The sequence below is a fragment of the Buteo buteo genome, chromosome 7 (genome assembly GCF_964188355.1).
Source record: "Buteo buteo chromosome 7, bButBut1.hap1.1, whole genome shotgun sequence".
Lineage (NCBI taxonomy): Eukaryota > Metazoa > Chordata > Aves > Accipitriformes > Accipitridae > Buteo > Buteo buteo.
In genome coordinates, this window is record NC_134177.1 from 42,751,460 (window position 1) to 42,769,202 (window position 17,743).

The 17,743-nt window shown below is 40.8% G+C and overlaps 1 protein-coding gene across 4 annotated transcripts in view; it reads left to right on the top strand.

The window, feature by feature from the left end:
* SPECC1 (sperm antigen with calponin homology and coiled-coil domains 1) overlaps positions 1 to 16,880 on the top strand; it is a 101,685-nt gene extending 84,805 nt beyond the window's left edge. For all 4 annotated transcript variants that reach the window (XM_075032814.1, XM_075032812.1, XM_075032813.1 and 1 more), the window contains 3 exons: positions 9,863 to 9,979; positions 10,869 to 10,928; positions 11,707 to 16,880. In XM_075032814.1, the coding sequence (XP_074888915.1) occupies positions 9,863 to 9,979; positions 10,869 to 10,928; positions 11,707 to 11,796 (267 nt within the window). In that variant the 3' untranslated portion in view covers positions 11,797 to 16,880. The remainder of the gene's footprint in view (positions 1 to 9,862; positions 9,980 to 10,868; positions 10,929 to 11,706) is intronic.
* Positions 16,881 to 17,743: the final 863 nt, after the last annotated feature.

A 17,743-nucleotide genomic window follows, 5' to 3' on the forward strand; every position in this document is an offset into this window, starting at 1 on the left:
TCCTACAGTACTGTGATCTCGTGTGCTGAAGATCAATGGCAAAACAAGTAACTGCCAGTTTGTGTGATGTGGGTGAAGAAAAACACTGAACAAAACCCCTCTGGATTTAAATGGCAGCCATCCATTCATTCTAAGCAGCATTCATGGCAGAGTCTCTCTCTTCAGGGGAGGACTGGGAAGATTTCCCTTCTGCCACACCAACCTGTGTGCCTGAGATTAGAAGCTGATGGCCAGAGCCTGCTGAGCAAGCAGGAAAAAGCTGTCTGTCTTATATTTCCCAATACCATTAATGCAACAAAGTTGTTCTCTGGTGAACAATGACACTTACCCTAAAGTACCATACGCTAGCATATTCCTTCTGTTACGAGAGGGTGCACACGCTTACCAAGAGCTCTGCAGCCACAGTACTTGTAGCATTTTGACATTTAGAAGTAGAACATACGTGCAGTGGGTTTTCCCCAGGTAGCTAATAGTTTATTCTGTGAATTTCTGAGAAATGGGTAAAATTTCTGGCTCTCTTTGTGTTTCTTTGATTTTTGCCAAAGAGGGGGATGTTGACTTCAGAAAGACTTTTCCTATTTATGCAAAAGTTGAAGGGAACCTTGGTAATAGCTGTTGAGATGGGAGGGATTATCCTGTGTTTAAATAAAAATTGACGATAAGTTGGTCAGGAATTTTGCTTCCAAGTCTGCTCTGGACCATCTTTATGATCTTGGCAGTCTTGCATAATACCATTGCCTTGATTTCCCTAGCTGTTAAAATATAGATCATTATATCATGTATCATTGGATGATGATGAGTCTCAGTAATATTTGGGAAGATGGTCTCATAAAAAAGGCAATCTTGAGAGTTTTTAATTAATGAAAATATGGGCTTAAAATTTCAAGGTATTCCCAATTTTTTTCCAGAACAAAAGTTTTCTTCTTCTAAATACAAACACTTATAGCTGAATGTGTACATGCAGTTTCTCTGTGTGTTCCAGCTGGACCCAGGGTTGGGTCTGGAAAATAAAAGCAGTAGCCAAATCATGGCATGTTGGGAATAATCAGGTTGATTACTAATGTGTAAAACCCCTTCACAGTGATGCCAGTGGATAAACGTGCTTCTCCAGTGTAGCCCAATAACTTGAGCCAAGCTCTACCTTTTTTCACATAAGGGGCTTTATCCTGTAAACAAGTACAAGTCTCTTGATTGGAGGGATAAAATGAACGCCCATGCAGCTCTCTCATGCGTAACTTTCTATCCTGCTGGGTAATTTTAAAAATAGCATTTACATTCTATCCATCCCAAAGTCCAAGACGCTTTCCTTGTGTTGCCTGGATGCAATGACAATCAGTGAAAACACTGAATTGATTGGTCACCAGCTGGAACAGCTCCAAACTGTGAATTTAACTGGGAGAGAGCTGAGCCCTGCTGCCTGTTCCATGAATATCCTTTGCTGTTGAGACCTCTCCCCACCTTGTTTCCATCCTTTACCGAGAGCCTGCTGCAGTCTGCAGCCTACCCCTCTGCCCAGAAATTCCAGGACATGGCTAATCTCTGAACTCTCAATACAAATAATTAGAAATAGCTGTGGGAGCAGTCAGTGTGGTCATTAGCGATTCTGCACCAGGGCTCCAGGCAGGAAGTAGCTGTGCTGCTGTCTTGGACACAGAGGGGATAGTTCCTCCCCCGCTCTCCCTCCCTCCTTCCCCAGAGTATCTGTGTGGTCCTCGGAGCTATGCTGCTGCATCTTCACTCTTGCAGCCTTGGGAATGAAGGAACACAGCCCAGTCTGTTTCTTCTCTGTGGCATTCAGCAGTGGCGTCATTTATATGAGTTGGTGAGAAGATTGATGGAAGTGTTAGTTGTGTAGCAAGCAGGGAGTTGGCTTTCAGCAGGTGAGCATAACAAGTATAATTTATACTGAAGAGCAGAAAAGAGATCTGTACCAAAAATAAGAACTCCTCAATATCTGATAGGATTATTACAAGGAGGAGAACTTGTTAGTTCCTGGTCTTGCTGTGTAATCCACCTCTGCCTCTCCAGGTATAACTAACACTTGTTTTGCCCACTGTGACAGTGGTGTAAATTACAGAAGTACCAGTCACACTTGATATATCATCTTTTGTCACCATTACCTCATCTCTGAAATGGCCCGGAGATGTCCATAAAATTGCTTCTGCTTATACCAGCTCTCATTTGGTCCTGTATGCTTGTGTAATAAAAAGCCAGTTCCGTGTAAATTCAGCATTATACATTCTCTCTCTCTCTCTCTCTCTCTCTCTCTCTCATGAAGCTGGTGTGCAACATGATCAATTAAGACCCAAAAAGGAGGAATACGTACAAACGACTGTTACTTTACTAGCATTTAGTGAGACCTTTGAAGTAGGTGACTTCTAGTAATGAGAATGTTGTCATGGGGTAATTTGCATTCAAAACAACTTGTATTATTTGCTAGGAAAGGTTCAAATACATTCACTGTGTGTTATGTGCACTGTGCCAGCAACTACTCTCAGCCCTTGATCACCAGAATTTGTTTTCATTTTGAAAAGTCAGTCTTTATATATCAAAATGCAAAGAAAACCTAAAAAATGTGAACAAAGTGTAGTGAAATGTTTGCCAGTCCACTCATTGCTGGGAGCAATAGATCTGATGGGCACGAATGGATGCTATTTGGCTCATTAGGGAGGTTACTCATATGTATAGTTAAAGTGATGATTTCAGTGTCAGTAGTAACTGGTTTTTACCTTGCAAGCAGAGGAAATGGGAGGTCACATAATTACGTTATCTTTTTTTTTACTTTAAATAGCTCCCATTTAGAATTACTTTCATTTTTCATTCTTATGAAAACTTTAGCTATAGCAGCGCCACATCTCTTTTGTAATCAAAATACCAGAACCAAGCTGCCTTGTAGAGGTCATGGACCTCCTCAATACCTCATGAAGAAAGAGCTGAGCTTGAAAAGTGCACAGATCATTTTAGAATGGCTTTACAATTTACTCTGAATGATGCTTCTGAGACAACTTCTGTCAGATGAGCTTGTTTTGAGCACAGAACTTTAGAGATCATCATGCTACCTGTTCTTGCCAGTCTGACACGGCTAGGAAAGGTAATGAAGAAAATTGGACATGCCTAACTTTTTGGTATCTTCTCAGATCTCTGGCTTTTGAGAGACTGAAATAGTTGGGAGCTGAAAAATCTTTGTGTAGGATGCATGACAATAAGCTTGTTAAATTTCCTCTTTTTAAATGTCCCTGCTCCATGTGACTACTGTAGTCAACTGATGTTTGATGCATTTGCAAAAAAATATAGTCATCAGCTCTCTTTCTAATGTCTTGTCTATGCTAAGAAGGCTCATTAATTCACACTTAACTGAAGCAAATGATAAACTGTAAACCCAAGTCAACACCTGTGGCAGCAGTGGAGCAAGGAGCAAACAGAACCTAGGAATGTGATGGGAAATGGGGTTTCTTTATAAAAAGGAATGCAGTAAATGGGATAACCTTTAAAGAGCTGGCACCAGTTCCTTATCATTTCACTGTGTTGTAATTACATAATTTAACAGCATTTTCACAGAGCATTTTATGTTGTCTGAGCTATGTTGTTTCATACATGTGTAATCAGCAATGAGATGCATGACTTACTGACATGGCTGGTAGAAACATTAGAAATATGGAAGATGGGGATAGAAACACAAAGTTTCAAAGAAAGGTTAAAACAATTTTTACGGAGACTGCAGCTGCCTGAACCATTTGAACTAGGGATATTAATACAGCCTGGAGGCTAGAAGGTCATTTGGCTTCCTTCCCAATCTTGGCTAGCCACTTAATCTCTACACAATAAACAGCATTGCTGTTCCACAAGTTATTCTGGATATTTTTTTTTTAATCAAGAAGCATTACTTTATTGTGTATTCCATTTAACAGAAAAAGATTTGTAAGAGAATTCAGAAAGGTTCCTTGTAGTAGATTGACTGTGATATGCAAATCACTGTAGACTTGCAGCTACCCATTGAAAATAGCTGTGTGCAATTGTCCAAGTTATCTGGGTGCACCCTGTAATTACAGAAGAATCTAGGTAGTCTTTAATTTTAGGCATTCGTGCCTTTCATCTGTGTTAACTGGACCTGACCACACTTCTAATTCACCCATATTTCCAGTAGATTGCCCAGATGTTTCATATCTTTGCTGCAGCATTTTAGATGAACTGGAGTGTTTTGTTTGCTCAAGAGGTTAGGTCATGCTAAAAGGAGCCCTTCTTCACTTGTATTGCTTCTTAGGAATTGTTTAGAACTTGCCTGCCCAGAGCTCAAAGCTTATATGCTTCCTTTGATAGAACCTCTTTGGCTGAAGCCCGCTAACGTGTCCCCAACCAGTTAGGGTGTAATAAATCCAAATTAGATTTGCAGTTTCATGCCGCTGTTGTTAAAGATGGGTGGGTGTAGGTAACCTTTGGAAGTTGCCTTCAAGGTACCCTGATCAGATTTTACGTTAGAAGGGTCAGAGTTCAGATTCGCAGAGATGTGGCTCATGAAAAGGAGGTTCCTGTTCAGACATCTGTGTCTAAATATAACCACATAAAAACACTGAGCTGTAAGACTTTCGGTCTGTGGAGGAGATGTGGGTCTCTGCTTAGTGATAAGCAGGACCAATTGCAGAAAGCTGAGCCAGTTAAGGGGGAGCTGCTATTAAAAACAAGGCAATTCCCTTTGGTTTATTCAATATATTTACTTTAACTAGTTCTGTCTTCAGTATTTAGAGTCTACATTCTGTATGGGCTGAAACCCAACAATTAGCCACTCTGGTGTGTTCCTGGTGTGTCGTTCTGTACCAATGACTTCTGAGAGGCAGGAGGGCATGTTGTATGCTGAAGGGGGAGGGTGGGAAGAATGGTGCTACGGTCATATTTATTGCAGGCTTTCTTCCACAAAATTCTAGGATAGCTTCAAGCTGATTCATGTTTATAATTTATAATTCTGGGTCTTACAGAGAAAATTATGACTCAGAGAGCCATTGCTGTGGGCACAGTAACATCTGTGTAGTGGGAATATCTTGTGTCAGTATTTTAATGTACTCAGGCTATAATGAAGAGTGGACAATGTCATTGTTGCTTTTTACTGAAGACTTGGAGACAAAGATCTAGTGAAATCTAATGGGGTGGTTGTTTTTCCCTCAGATAAACAAGACATTGTTTTTAGTGAGAACAGATCACACAGATTTCCCTGTGTGTCTTTACCGTGGCTCTCATAGCACTCTGTTATCTGCAAGCAAAGGTCCTGTTCCTGGGGTGGGGGGCTAAGGTTAATGACTTCTGAGAGGCAGGAGGGCATGTTGTATGCTGAGGGGGCAGGGTGGGACGAATGATGCTAAGGTCGTATTTATTGCAGGCTTTCTTCCACAGAGTTCCAGGCTAGCTTCAAGCTTTCATTTGAAGTGAATGAACTATTTTCCCTGACAAGAAGCCTGGAAACTACACTGGAAATAGTTTAGTCTGGACACCTCTATGCTCTACACAGTACTCTATCACTATCCCAGCAATCTTTGTGCCCTCATATCTTTCCGCGCTCCTTTTTGCCACTCCACACAGGGTATGTAAAGATGGTTATGTCATCATGCTATAAAAACACCTCTCTTCTGGCCTGACTTTCATGTTCTTTCAAGGTTTTCAACTACACCACCCCCACCTCCCCAGTTATTTTCTTAACAGCACCAGGGAAGACCCAGGTCAAGTGCTGCATAATATGGATATGATATGTCTGCTCCAAAGGAAGCTAGTAACCCTGAGCGCTGCAGACCTAAGCTACTCGGCATGCCTTGACCCATGGGCCAGGGGTTAATCTCTGGTGCAGATGTCTTTAGCAGCGTGGATCCACTGATAGCATGCTAAAGATAGACATTGGGGTACTAGTGACCATGAGACGTACTGTGACCAAAAGATGGCAAATTTTACAGCCTGCCTAATGAGCGCTACAGCTCAGTTTGATCTGCAGTCCCTATTCCATTTTCATATTTCTCCCTACATTCATTCTGCATATGCTCTGATGGTGCATCTTCCTCCTAAAGGGTGCTATCGTATATAGGTTAACTTCTAGGTCTCTCATGTAGTTTTTCAGAGCCTGAGTTGGAGGTTCTGCTGTAAGCACACTGGGAGACAGAGAAATCGCCAAACTCTCCATCCTGCAGTTTGGAAGTGTACATTAACAACCAGCATGTATACAAATAGCTCCCACATAGTCATGGACTGTGTGTTGAGGAATAGAGAGGTGCGGCAGAAAGACTGAGACAAGTTCTACTGCCAAAATAATCAAGAGAAGTGAATCGTTTCCAAGGTTTTCATTCCATAAATTGTTTTCCTTTTTTTTTTTTTCCTGGCTTCAGCGGAGCCAGAGGTCTTCTGAGAAATCAGAGTGCCTCTATTTTGACTTAATTCCTCTTGGTGTGGTGTAGTGGGGAGGTATTACAAGTAAAGCTGCGGTGTAGCAAAACACAGAAGATCACTTTTCATTTACTATGTCCTTATATCACAAACTGAAAAGTAGTTAACACAGAATCCAAGATGAAATGCCAGAGAGGGTTTTATACCATGTATGAAATGGAAATGCATTTGTTTAGAGGAAAAAAACACAATTCACTGATGCTTGTTGGATGTGAAAATGGCAACTAAGTGGTTTTGAGTATGTCTGAGTGTTTTTTGTTCTACTATTAACTGAACAGTTGAGCTGAACCTTCAAACATTCATTTTGGATTTACATTTAGGACAAAAATTCAGATTTGAGTTCGTTTTATCTGTTGGTCGTGACATACTACTTTGCAGTAGATTTCATCCATGGTTTAAATATTGTCAGCAGAACCCCGTCCTTGAACTTTTACTTGTTTGTAAGACTTGGATCTAAGAATTACTGAAGATGACTGGCTGGACAATGCTGTTGGACATGTGAGGATTTTTGGACCTAATTCTGATTTTATTGTAGACATTAGCACTTCTTGTCTCTAGATATTGTTAGATGGGAGGAGAAGAAGAGTTTTAGGTATAGTTAAAACTACAAAGGTAAGTAAAATTATCAAACTGATGCTGGGCTGGTGAAATACTGTAGGAAGGAACAGTTTTGTATCTCATGTGTCTCTCATAATAGCATCATGAAAATGAGGATAGGATATAATGTTCCCACACAAACATGTCTTGCCTTTTTGTCTAGTCCTGTTGCTTTACTAGGGCTTTGTTTGTTCCTGTTTCCATGGCCTTTAGTGGGGCCAGGTGGGGTATGACCTCCATTTTCCATTTCTATCATACAATATGCAATGACAATATTGGCATTTGATGGTAGGCTATTTGCTGATAAAACATATTGGCCTCGTTAAAAACACTTCTGTAATTTGGCAGTCAGTCCTTTCTCACTAGCTGCAGATTGATAAATAGTAACTTGTTTGTCTGAAACATCAGGCAGAGTAATCCAGCTTCCGTCAATTCCGTAACACAAAGTTGGACTTCCATGGTGCGACTTTATGGATTAGGCAAAGCCAAGACAGCTTTTGGAGCAAAGTGATTTTTTCTTGTAATGGTATTCAGCCACTATGTCGCTTTTCTTTTATCTCCATTGACAGATGTTAATAGAGCAAAATACAATGTGGTGGCTGGTGCAGTGCTGTAATGTCTGCTGCTGATGGCCTGCTTTCTGAGCCCATTAGATTTGTAGATTTATTACAGCCAGAGTATTTTGACCTGAAATGTTCTGTACTGCTTCAATTTGAGTTATGTTTGGTTATGGACATCTATGACTAACCTGAAATCCTGTCTGACTGGACAAAGTCCAGGTTGGTCAACTAATCAGTGAGGCACCATAAGTGAAGAGCATATGCTAAAATACTTCCTGCCTGGGTTTTAGTGCATCTGCATTAGCTTTCGTATGAGAGATGGAGTAAAAGCGTTGTCTTTGGGGGAATCTTGAAAGAAACCGGAAAATAGTTGAATAAAGAAAATGAAGTGGCAGAGTCTGAGTTGAAGTTTAGCACCCAGGAAGATGGGGCTGGCAACATGATTTGAGGGTAGCTCCACACCTGCTGTGTAGTGTGAGAGTTGGTGCAGTACCATCATACCTGGAGCCTTCCATGCTCCAGCAGCTGTTGCTTAGTTCGCTGGGGTTTTTTTAGCTGGTATTTAGAACTAGAGCTGCTACTACAGCAGCAAAACTTAGCCATGAGAATTCATTAGTGTGCTGGTATGGCCAGTCAGTGCAAACAAGAGCATTAGAAAGGTCACCTTGTTCGCAGGATCAGAACTGGGCCACAGGTGTATGTTTAACTACAGCTGTGCCTCGCAAGAGAATCCCTGTGAAGAACCCCGAGAGCACTCTGTACCCCCAGTAATCTTTGTATTTTAAAGGAGTTCTTTACAGGTGGGCTGATGATAAGATATCAGTTTCTGTTTCTGTAATCATTCTAATCCACCTGTTGAACGTAGCACATTCTGGACTTCAGTTGTCATGAGTAGGGAAACTGGGTTTCCTCTGTGCGCCTGAGTGCACCTTGTGATAAGCTACATGACTAGCAAAGAAGAATCCCACCATCTAGCAACAAGGGGAAGGAAGATGGTTTTTGACCATTTAAAATCGCAACCATATTAGACTATTTCTTTGAAAATGTTTCCTTTTCACTGTCCTCCTATTGGAGCTGGCAGTGGTGGGAGCGTTGCTACAAAGTCAGAGATTTCTCTAGCTCAGCTCTGGGGTTTCAATTGGGTGTTTATTAATATATCCATGCCCCCTGAAACATTGCTTTCTCAAGCAAACTCAGCCTTGTTGTCATGTCAGGAAACGTGTGAAGACAAGATTTAAAGGTTTCTGTTTGTTTCTGTTCTGTAAGGATCTTGTATTGTACTTGTTACCAGTGATGCAGCCACATTTATTTGTCAGTGGCTATGGGTGGTAGGAGAAGAGTGAGCATCAGGAAACCTCTGTTCTTTCCTCAACTGCTTACAGCTCATTTTGTGAATTAGGTTAGATGATTAAATTCTATATCTCAGACTTCCATTCTTTATCTGCCTTTTCTTAAGTGCTCTGTGATGTGCAGACGAAAGATGCTGCACTGATAGAGAATATGAGAATGCAGACATGCGTTCATGCAAATGACTGCAAACTGGGCACATCTGCCCAGCTCTTGGAAAGCTGCCTGTTCAGCTGTTGCTGTTGCCAAGTTCAAGCCTCCCACTCTTATACAAGTAAGCACATTCTTTATTTAGGGCTTGAGGACTATGTTAGTATTTCATCAGCTTGATACCACTTTTGATAAGGGGCTGAATCAAGTCGTAATTGTTAATTACACATTCTCATTAAAGCATGTATCTGCTGTGTAATATCAGAAAGATAACAGTGGACAAATACACTGATTACACTGCCTCATCGTTCTACAAATCCATCCCTCTGTAACACATCCTGAGACAAGAAAGCATGAAATCAATTACAGAACACCATTTTAAAATGTCAGTGACTTCTGTTGTAGGTGCTGGAGAAATCATCTCTCTGCCATTCTGTAATTGAAAGGGACCATATAAAGTACTTCTTCCTGCTAGCACAGGAAAATTGCAGCTGCAGTGTGTTCTGCCCATGGTATTTCTCACCTTCTAGAAAGCATTGGAGAGAGTCTTTTTGAGGCCTGGTGTGAAAAACATTTAACTCCTTAATAATCCCTTATCCGGGACGTTGAAACTTGCCATCCTATTTGATATCTTTCTACCTGATGTGAAAAACAAGGGGAGAATGGAAGATGTAAATCTATGTTCCTTTAATACTCTGAGATTTTGTTTCATGATTGCATAAAAACTATTGTTTAGAGATTTTTGTTATTGTGCAGCATTCTTCAGGGATGGTTCATGTTTTCTCTTACAGAATATTGATATTACCAACTTCAGCAGCAGCTGGAGTGATGGGCTGGCTTTCTGCGCTCTCCTGCACACGTATTTGCCTGCACATATTCCTTACCAGGAGCTCAACAGCCAGGATAAAGTAAGTGTTGTTGTACGGGCTGCTTACACCATTTTCAGAATTCATGGTGAACATTATCTGGTTTGAGGGGTATGTGGTGGAGACACAGTGTTGCAAGATCTTGATTGATACAAAATAAGTAGATGGGAGCAACAGTAAGAGACAGGTGTCAGTTGAGAACTTAAAAAGCAAACACACTGGATGAAAAGGGGAAGGAAACCAACAGTGAGCTCCCAGAGCAAAATGCAGGGAGTGCTGGATAAAGAGTTAGTGACAAGTTGCCTGAATCCAGTGAGTGCTGCAGCTAAACATGAAGACAGCATCCCTTTTGAAAGGCGAAAGCATTTTTGGACTCCTGAGTTAGCAGCACACATTAGGAGTGCTGGATCAGTAAGCAGACAGATCATTCATTGAACTACTTGGACAGCGACGTATCTGAAAGTCAGACCATGTCAGCACATTCCAAAAATGTTATTAAGACCCTCACAAAGGGGAGGAACCTGGATTTACTGGATTTACTTCAGACAGCTACTATCTATTACAATAAGAATTATACTGTATACAGGAATGCCTTATTTAGTTCACACCCCTTCAGAAACCTTTCACTCATAATAAAGACAGAACCTCAGCAGGGTTTTTTGCCCAGTTGTGATCAGTTTCACAAGAACCTATTTGTCAAAAACAGAGGGCTGTAGCTTGGGCAAAGGTAGATGAGCTATTTAAAGACAAAGAACTTGTTTGTGGGTATACTTTACTAATACAAAAAAGTATGTGGAAGTATTGAATCTAGTGTTTTTCAGTTTTCAAATATACCTGCTTATTTAAACTTACTGATTAACCAGCTGCGGGGTATGGTTCAGGAATCATACTTTGATGATAATCCTTTCGAACTTTTGTTTTATTTTTACAGAAGAGAAATCTGCTGTTAGCATTTCAAGCTGCTGAAAGTGTAGGCATCAAACCCAGCCTGGTGAGTAGCCTTCTTTTAGCAAGGGAAGATTTGCTGCACATGCTGTTCCAAAGCCTTTGTTGCCATGTGGTCAGTCAGTCAGCTTGCACTGGAAATGTTCACAAAGCACTAGGGAAGGCTGCACCATCATGTCTGAAAGTTCATAGTGTTAGGAGAACTTCCAGGAAGAATTTCTAGAATCATAGAATTAATATAATTTGAAGGAACTTCTGGAGGTCATCTAGTATTGAAATGAGAGTATTGATTATGTCCTCTGCTTGGAAGCTGATTCCAGATGATTCCTATTTTCATGGGCAGACTTGCCTGTTAGACCATTTTCTTTCCTTTTGTTTTAGCGTTTCAAGAAACAGAAGGATAATTTGTTGTTAAACTGTTTAAAAAGCCTTTTCCAAAATCAGTAATATGATGACATAGAAGAGATAAGTTTAATATGAAGGAAAAAATATTATGGGGTTCATGAGCTAAATACAGAACCAAAGACATGCAAAGAAGCAGCAATTTAAATGGAATTATATAGAGAATTGATCTTTGATTGCAGGTGGAAGAAATCTTTTCAGAATGTAAAAGGCATATGGCTGTTTAACTAGTTTGTTAACAAGTTTCAGAACTGCACTAGGCCAGTAGATATTCCCATGGACTTTTATACTGTATGTGGCTTTAAGGAGCTCTGGAGTGGAAGCAGAAGTAGTGTTCAATAGCCACAGCTACTCAGAGCACCCAGTGATGTTCCCAGTGGTGGTGCTTGACTAAGTTTTGACAATGTGTCTGTCCTATGCAGGAGCTCAGTGAGATGATGTACACAGACCGGCCAGACTGGCAGAGTGTGATGCAGTATGTTGCCCAGATTTACAAGTACTTTGAGACCTGAGATGCAGAGCAAGAGGTGGACAGAAGTGGGGAAGAGAACAAAGAATGCTACAGATGCACTCGATCACTTTAAAAATCCGCTTGCTCCTCTTCCACAACCAACCTAAGCTCTTACTTTGAAAGAAAGCTCTTCCATAATTTTGATTACATCTGGGACTGCAACCAAATAAATATCCATTGTCCATCTTTACAAACCAAATTCATCTGTAATTTTACTCCCACATGGAAATTGCAAAGCATTTTCAAACGCGCGTGGGATATTTCTGAAGAGGATCCCTTGCGCTAAACAATGTTTGCCTCAAACCAGACTCCATCAACAGGAGACCTGCTACAGAATGAAGTTCTAAATCAATGTGGACTATGCTGGCACTCAAGGGAGGCTGGGAGATTAATATTAATACAAAAGCTCACAAAAATGCTCTTCTTGCCAAAACGTGCTTAACTCATCCCGAATATGTATTGTTTTCTTGCCTCCATATATTTTATAAAACATCATGACATGCACATAGGTCTGTAGAACCTTAACCTGAGTTATTCTCACACATCTGATCCACTAAGTATACTAGTTTGCTTGTCATAGCTTTACCAGCAGGATAATAATAGGATCATTTGTAACTCAGAAGCCACGCTCTGTTCCATCACCAGTTAGTGAAAGAACTCTAAAAGATCCTGTTAGGTGCTGGGACTTCATTTTTCAGATCAACAGAAGTAATCTCTTTGAGGAAAAATAGGTTTATTACTACAACTTCATTACTTGATTACTATGGGAAGCCAGAGCTTGGTTTCCCGGCTGACTGTGCAGGCACAGTTATCACAGGAATATTGCAAATGCAATTTACTGGCTTTAGTTTGCAAGGTGCCAGTAATCAGGTGATGACTCTTTAAGCAATACAGTGACATCTCAGTAGTTCATATTTTTGTGGATTGAGTGGAGTAACTTCTTTATTCTGTGTTGATCCTGTATAATCAGCACAGATACGTGATTGCTGTGTAGAGGCATGAATCTTGAGGCAGCCTGTGCCCTGTCCAATAAAATGTAGCCCATAGGACACTGTTACATGCTTGGAAGTGATGTCACCCTGTAAAGGAACGCAGTAATACTTGGGTACCCATGGAAGCTGCAACCTCACAAGTTACAAAGACTGTAGCTGGAACCCCTCTCTGTCTCATGGAAATCTCCAAGGTGCCAGAGAATAGTTTTCCAGCTCAATAATACTGTTAGTAAAATGTCTGAAAGATATGGTTTAATTTCCATTATACCGTTTCTCTTATTTCACCTTATGAAATTAAATTTTCTGTTTGTCTCTTAAGGATAGCAGGATCAAACAGGCTGCTTAATTTGTTCTAGGAGCGGGTCTTGGGGAGCATGCTTTGTACAGGACCTCATAGAAGGCTGCCTAGCTGCTTTAGATTATGCTGGTAGGAGAAAGTTGTTGTTTAGTTAGCATGTTTAACCCTGTGACCAGACTTGATGCTTTGTGAATGTTAATTGTAGGGAGCTAGGGATCATTTCTCTCTCACAAAAAGTAATAGTGTGTGCTCACTGCTCTTAACTCCTGGAAGAAGGCTCATGAAATAGAAACAAGTGATTTCACAGAAGGAACTTGGTTTCAGGTTTTCTGGGGCTTTGCAGGTGGCTGATCCTCAGCCTCTGGCTTCCCCACAGTGCTTTGTTGTTGGGGGTTTTTTAACACATTTTAATTAGTAAACAACCTGTTTCAGACTTTGGTTTTCTCGCAGCAAAATACAGGATTAAGGGATAGATGACAGTGGCCAAGGTCAGTGAGTGTATTGAATAGAAAGGAACTTGGAGGAATGCAGTGTATGCCTATTTCGCAGGAGGAGAAAAGCATCGCTTGCTCTTAGTTTTAGTTTGACATTTATTCTAATCCATCGCCCCCAGAAAAGTCTGAGTCCAATCTTTTGAGAGTCTGTGTGATAAAAAAGGACAGTGGCACGCACTTACAGTGCCCTTGCACTCTTTGTGTCATCCTATACTGTGAGAAAGCAGTTTTAAGTGCTGGCCAGAGTTATTTCTTTGCAAGAGAGTGCTTTCTAGATTGAATAAACTCTCCATTTTTTTTCAGCACACACTCTGCCATCCCTAGGGAGCATAGGATGAGTTGCTCTAAGTGTTCTCAGATACAAGTCTTCTGTTATGTGATAAGATGGAAGAGAAAAATAGCTGCTAAGCATAGTTCGTTTAGGAAGGCAGTCACACTGCAGAGCTCCATTGCCTTGTGGATGCAGCAGGCTCTTTTCCCTTGAGGTATCCGTTGGCAGAGAACCCAATTCTCTCCAATGGGCTGTAGTTCAAAGCGTAGTGAAGTCAACACAGAAAATTCCATATTCCTCAGTGGGCTTTGGATCGGGCACTTGCAGAGATGAGAAAAACTGTTTTAATTCCCAGCGTCTGGTAAACATTTCAAAGTCAGAGGGCTCCACTTGATCTAAAAAAGAAAGATAATTTTAACCCTCTGGTCACCGGAAGTGTGTGTTCCATGTGACTGGCAGATGTACACTAAATATGTATGTTATCTAATGTGTCAGTATCATTTGCTTCAAGCGCTGTTCCGACATTTATTCTAATCTGTTTCTCCAAGACTTACTCTAGCCTTACAAAACATTCTGTTTGATCTAGCAGCTTTTTTTTTTAAATTATTTTTGCAAAACAATGTTTCTGTCATCTCTTTGCAGCTTATTCTCCCCTGCCCCCCAGTAGCATAGATCAAACACTAATTCTACCCAATTCTAATGGTATATTCTTAAAAGTTTTTTACTTATTTAGGAGTTAGAACAAGGAGCTATCTGTCAGTCGGGAAGAAGATACTCAGTTTCACCATCTGTTCAATGTTACTTTTCAGTCCTCAAACCTGCAAAACATCTCATGTTGAAATGCTGATACTTGGAGATTGAGAGATGCTCTTCCAGATTATTTTTTGAGATTAAGAATATTGTTTATTTGTTCATTTAGCTCTTACAATGTTGTGTATTTTTTCTTCCTTTTGAACCTTGCACAGTTACATTTCTAGATCTGGATTTTGAGAAATTACTGTTGTTTTTTCATGCTGCCTTAAAATTTGAATATGAATTTAAATTTGACCCACACAAGATGCTGCAGACTAGCCTGATTTTCAGAAAATCTACAGGCCCTTGTAAGACATCTCAAATTTGAACTGCAAAATTAAAGTTCTGGCTGCCTTTAAAATTAGAGAGTTTGTCATTAAGTTAAGCTAGAGGGTATAGGGATAGTCTTCACAGAAGTTCTGAGAATCCTTTGAAAATGTCCTAGAATGGAACATGTGATGATATGACATGGATGGTGTAATGCGTTGTATCAGTTAACAGTTTGCCTAAACTGCCTGAATCCTTCCTGACTTTGCCTCTTAGGAGTAATGGATCTTTCCCTGATTCAGGCAGATGAAATCTCTTTACCATGTCACCATATGCTCCCTAACTATACGGTCACTCTTAAACATACCTGCACATGCTTGTATATGTGTACTTGGGTAGTCTGCTGGACTACAAGAAACCAAATAGCTGATTTTGGATGAGCACGTGAGAAGAATGGTTAGGATGGGGATTTCCGTGAAGTTCCATGGAGGGATATCGCATCGTGTGACTGTTGTACTATAGCTGTTAGAGAGGAAAGGAGATTAAAGTGTGAAAAGTATACAATCTGACTCCCAGAATTTCTGGTGAGTCATAGAAAGTACAAATTGTTTCATGGCTTGGGAAGGTACAGAGGCGTTGAGAAGCGAGCCCAGAGTCAGCCCTCTAAGAAGGTTTTCTGGAAAGGCTGATGAGCTGTTTCTGAAAGTATGCAACGAAACTGAATAGAGTGAAAGTCTGGCGTGTGAGGAGAGGGGCATATATGGGACATACCTACCTGGGCCGTTGTGGACAGCAAAGGACAACCTTGAGAGTCCTTACTGGCTGTCATCTTGAGTGACATTTCTCCTAAGAGTGCAGCCTGGGGTGGATCTCAGAAGATGAGGAGGGAAGAGAGCGGAGAGCTTGCTGCCTTTGCCAGGTTCCCCTTCCTGTGCCTGTGACAGTCACAGAAATGCAAAGGGGACAAAGTTTTCCTGGTTCTTCCTGTGCTGCAGCAAGGCAGCCGTACTAAGCAGAGTGATTTTTGACTTATGCACGTTCTCCGGTTTCCTCTCAGTGAGACACATTCTCTTTGAGTTTTGGCAGGTTTTCTTTTTGTAATTTGAAGTTGTTTTTTACAGGTTTTCTCTATGATTTTTCTCGTTTTGTATGTGCAACCAGTTATGTGCAAGTTTTCTGTCCAAACCAAATAAGTGCAAACTGGCAGAATGATCGGTTCTTCCCTGTTTAATTCCTGACCTGGAACTCTTCAAAATCTACCTTTTTGCTTCACTGACTTTCTCCCTTCCTCGGCAATGAAAATACGAGCATTGGCTCATTAGTTTCTTTGTACCACCCTCATCTTCCCGTGCTTACGGTACGGGGTCTTCCAGCAGGAAGTATCTGACGGGGCCAGCTGTTTGCAAAGCTGTGCCTCGTGTGTCTGATAAAAGGCAGAGTCTGTATGGGATGAGATTATGCATTTTCCTGTCAGAAGAGGGCTTTTGCCTAAAAAGACTCAGGGCACTGAGCGTTAAGACATTTTTAAACCCAGCAATAACTTCTACTATGCTAGACTATATTGGTTCTTACCAACTCCAGTGCCATTTAGACTCACTTACCAATATGGTGTAGAATCGAGCTTATAACTGAACTGCAATTAACATTTTTCTCAGCTGATGGTCTCTACATTTTTGACTTGCACGTGTGCCAAGTTCCACTGGGCAGTGCTGGACACAACATTTTTATTGATTGTTGGTCCAGGCTTGAGTTTGTCATATGGGGTAATCACCTCTAACAGTCAAGTACTTTTAGCTTTCTCTATTGGGTACAGATGTTACATCGTAATCTAATTTATACAAAGAGCACATTAGAATGTATATACTAGGCATTGCCAGATTTGGACATGCTAATATTTAAAGATTAACATTATTAAAATGTATGATGCAAAAATCTGTGTAATATTTCTAATAAATCTTTTTCTGTTTCTGATGTTTGTTGTAATGTTTCAAATACCTACGTACAAAACAGATTCTTCGGCAGTCTGCTGGGAAGCAGGACTCCCAGGAGAGTTTTTAAAAGATACTCATGGTTCATTGATTCTCCTACGCTGGTAGCAAAGAAAATTTGGTCAGAATCTTGTTTTCATAAACACATCAAGTTCCATTTTTTAAGTGACTTAGATGCATTTGGATGCCTTTCAGAAGATTGTCTTGGGGATAAAGGAGTGCAAGAGATCTCTCAGTGTCTGAAACAAATAGTATTGAAGAGACAGTAGGAAATCATCCTAGTGCAAAGGCAAGGAAAGAACACAGAAGAAACCAGTATGTCTCTGCATTAGGAGCTCTTTAATGACTAGAGGATTAAGAAGGAAGTCAAAAAGTGGAAGCAAGGACTCATTGGAGTAAGTATAAAAATAAGTCACCGGTAAGCTAAGAGGCAAGATGAGTTACAGCTCACAGGGTACAGTCCACTTGGTAGATAGCGACAGGACATTACGCATGATGCAGAGGATGAGCACAGTGTGTGCATAGCACTAGAAAGATTCCTCTGCTCTTCTGTGAAACAAACCATACAAGCGTAAGAGACAAATCCTACGGGCATGCCAGTGACCAGACTTGGCCCTATTCTCTTTTCCACAACAGAGAGGACTGGCAGCTGCTGATCTTTTGAAAGGAAGCCAGAGCATCCTGATTGAGTCCACACCTTGCAGATGGAGCGTCACCATCAAACTAGTGACACTGCTAGGGAAAATGAAGTTTGTGTTGGAATTTCAAGTAAGGGCTGAGTTAATGGAAAAGAGGGCAAAAATAATGACTCCCTGTCAAAACCAGAATGCAAAGCAATGACGCTTA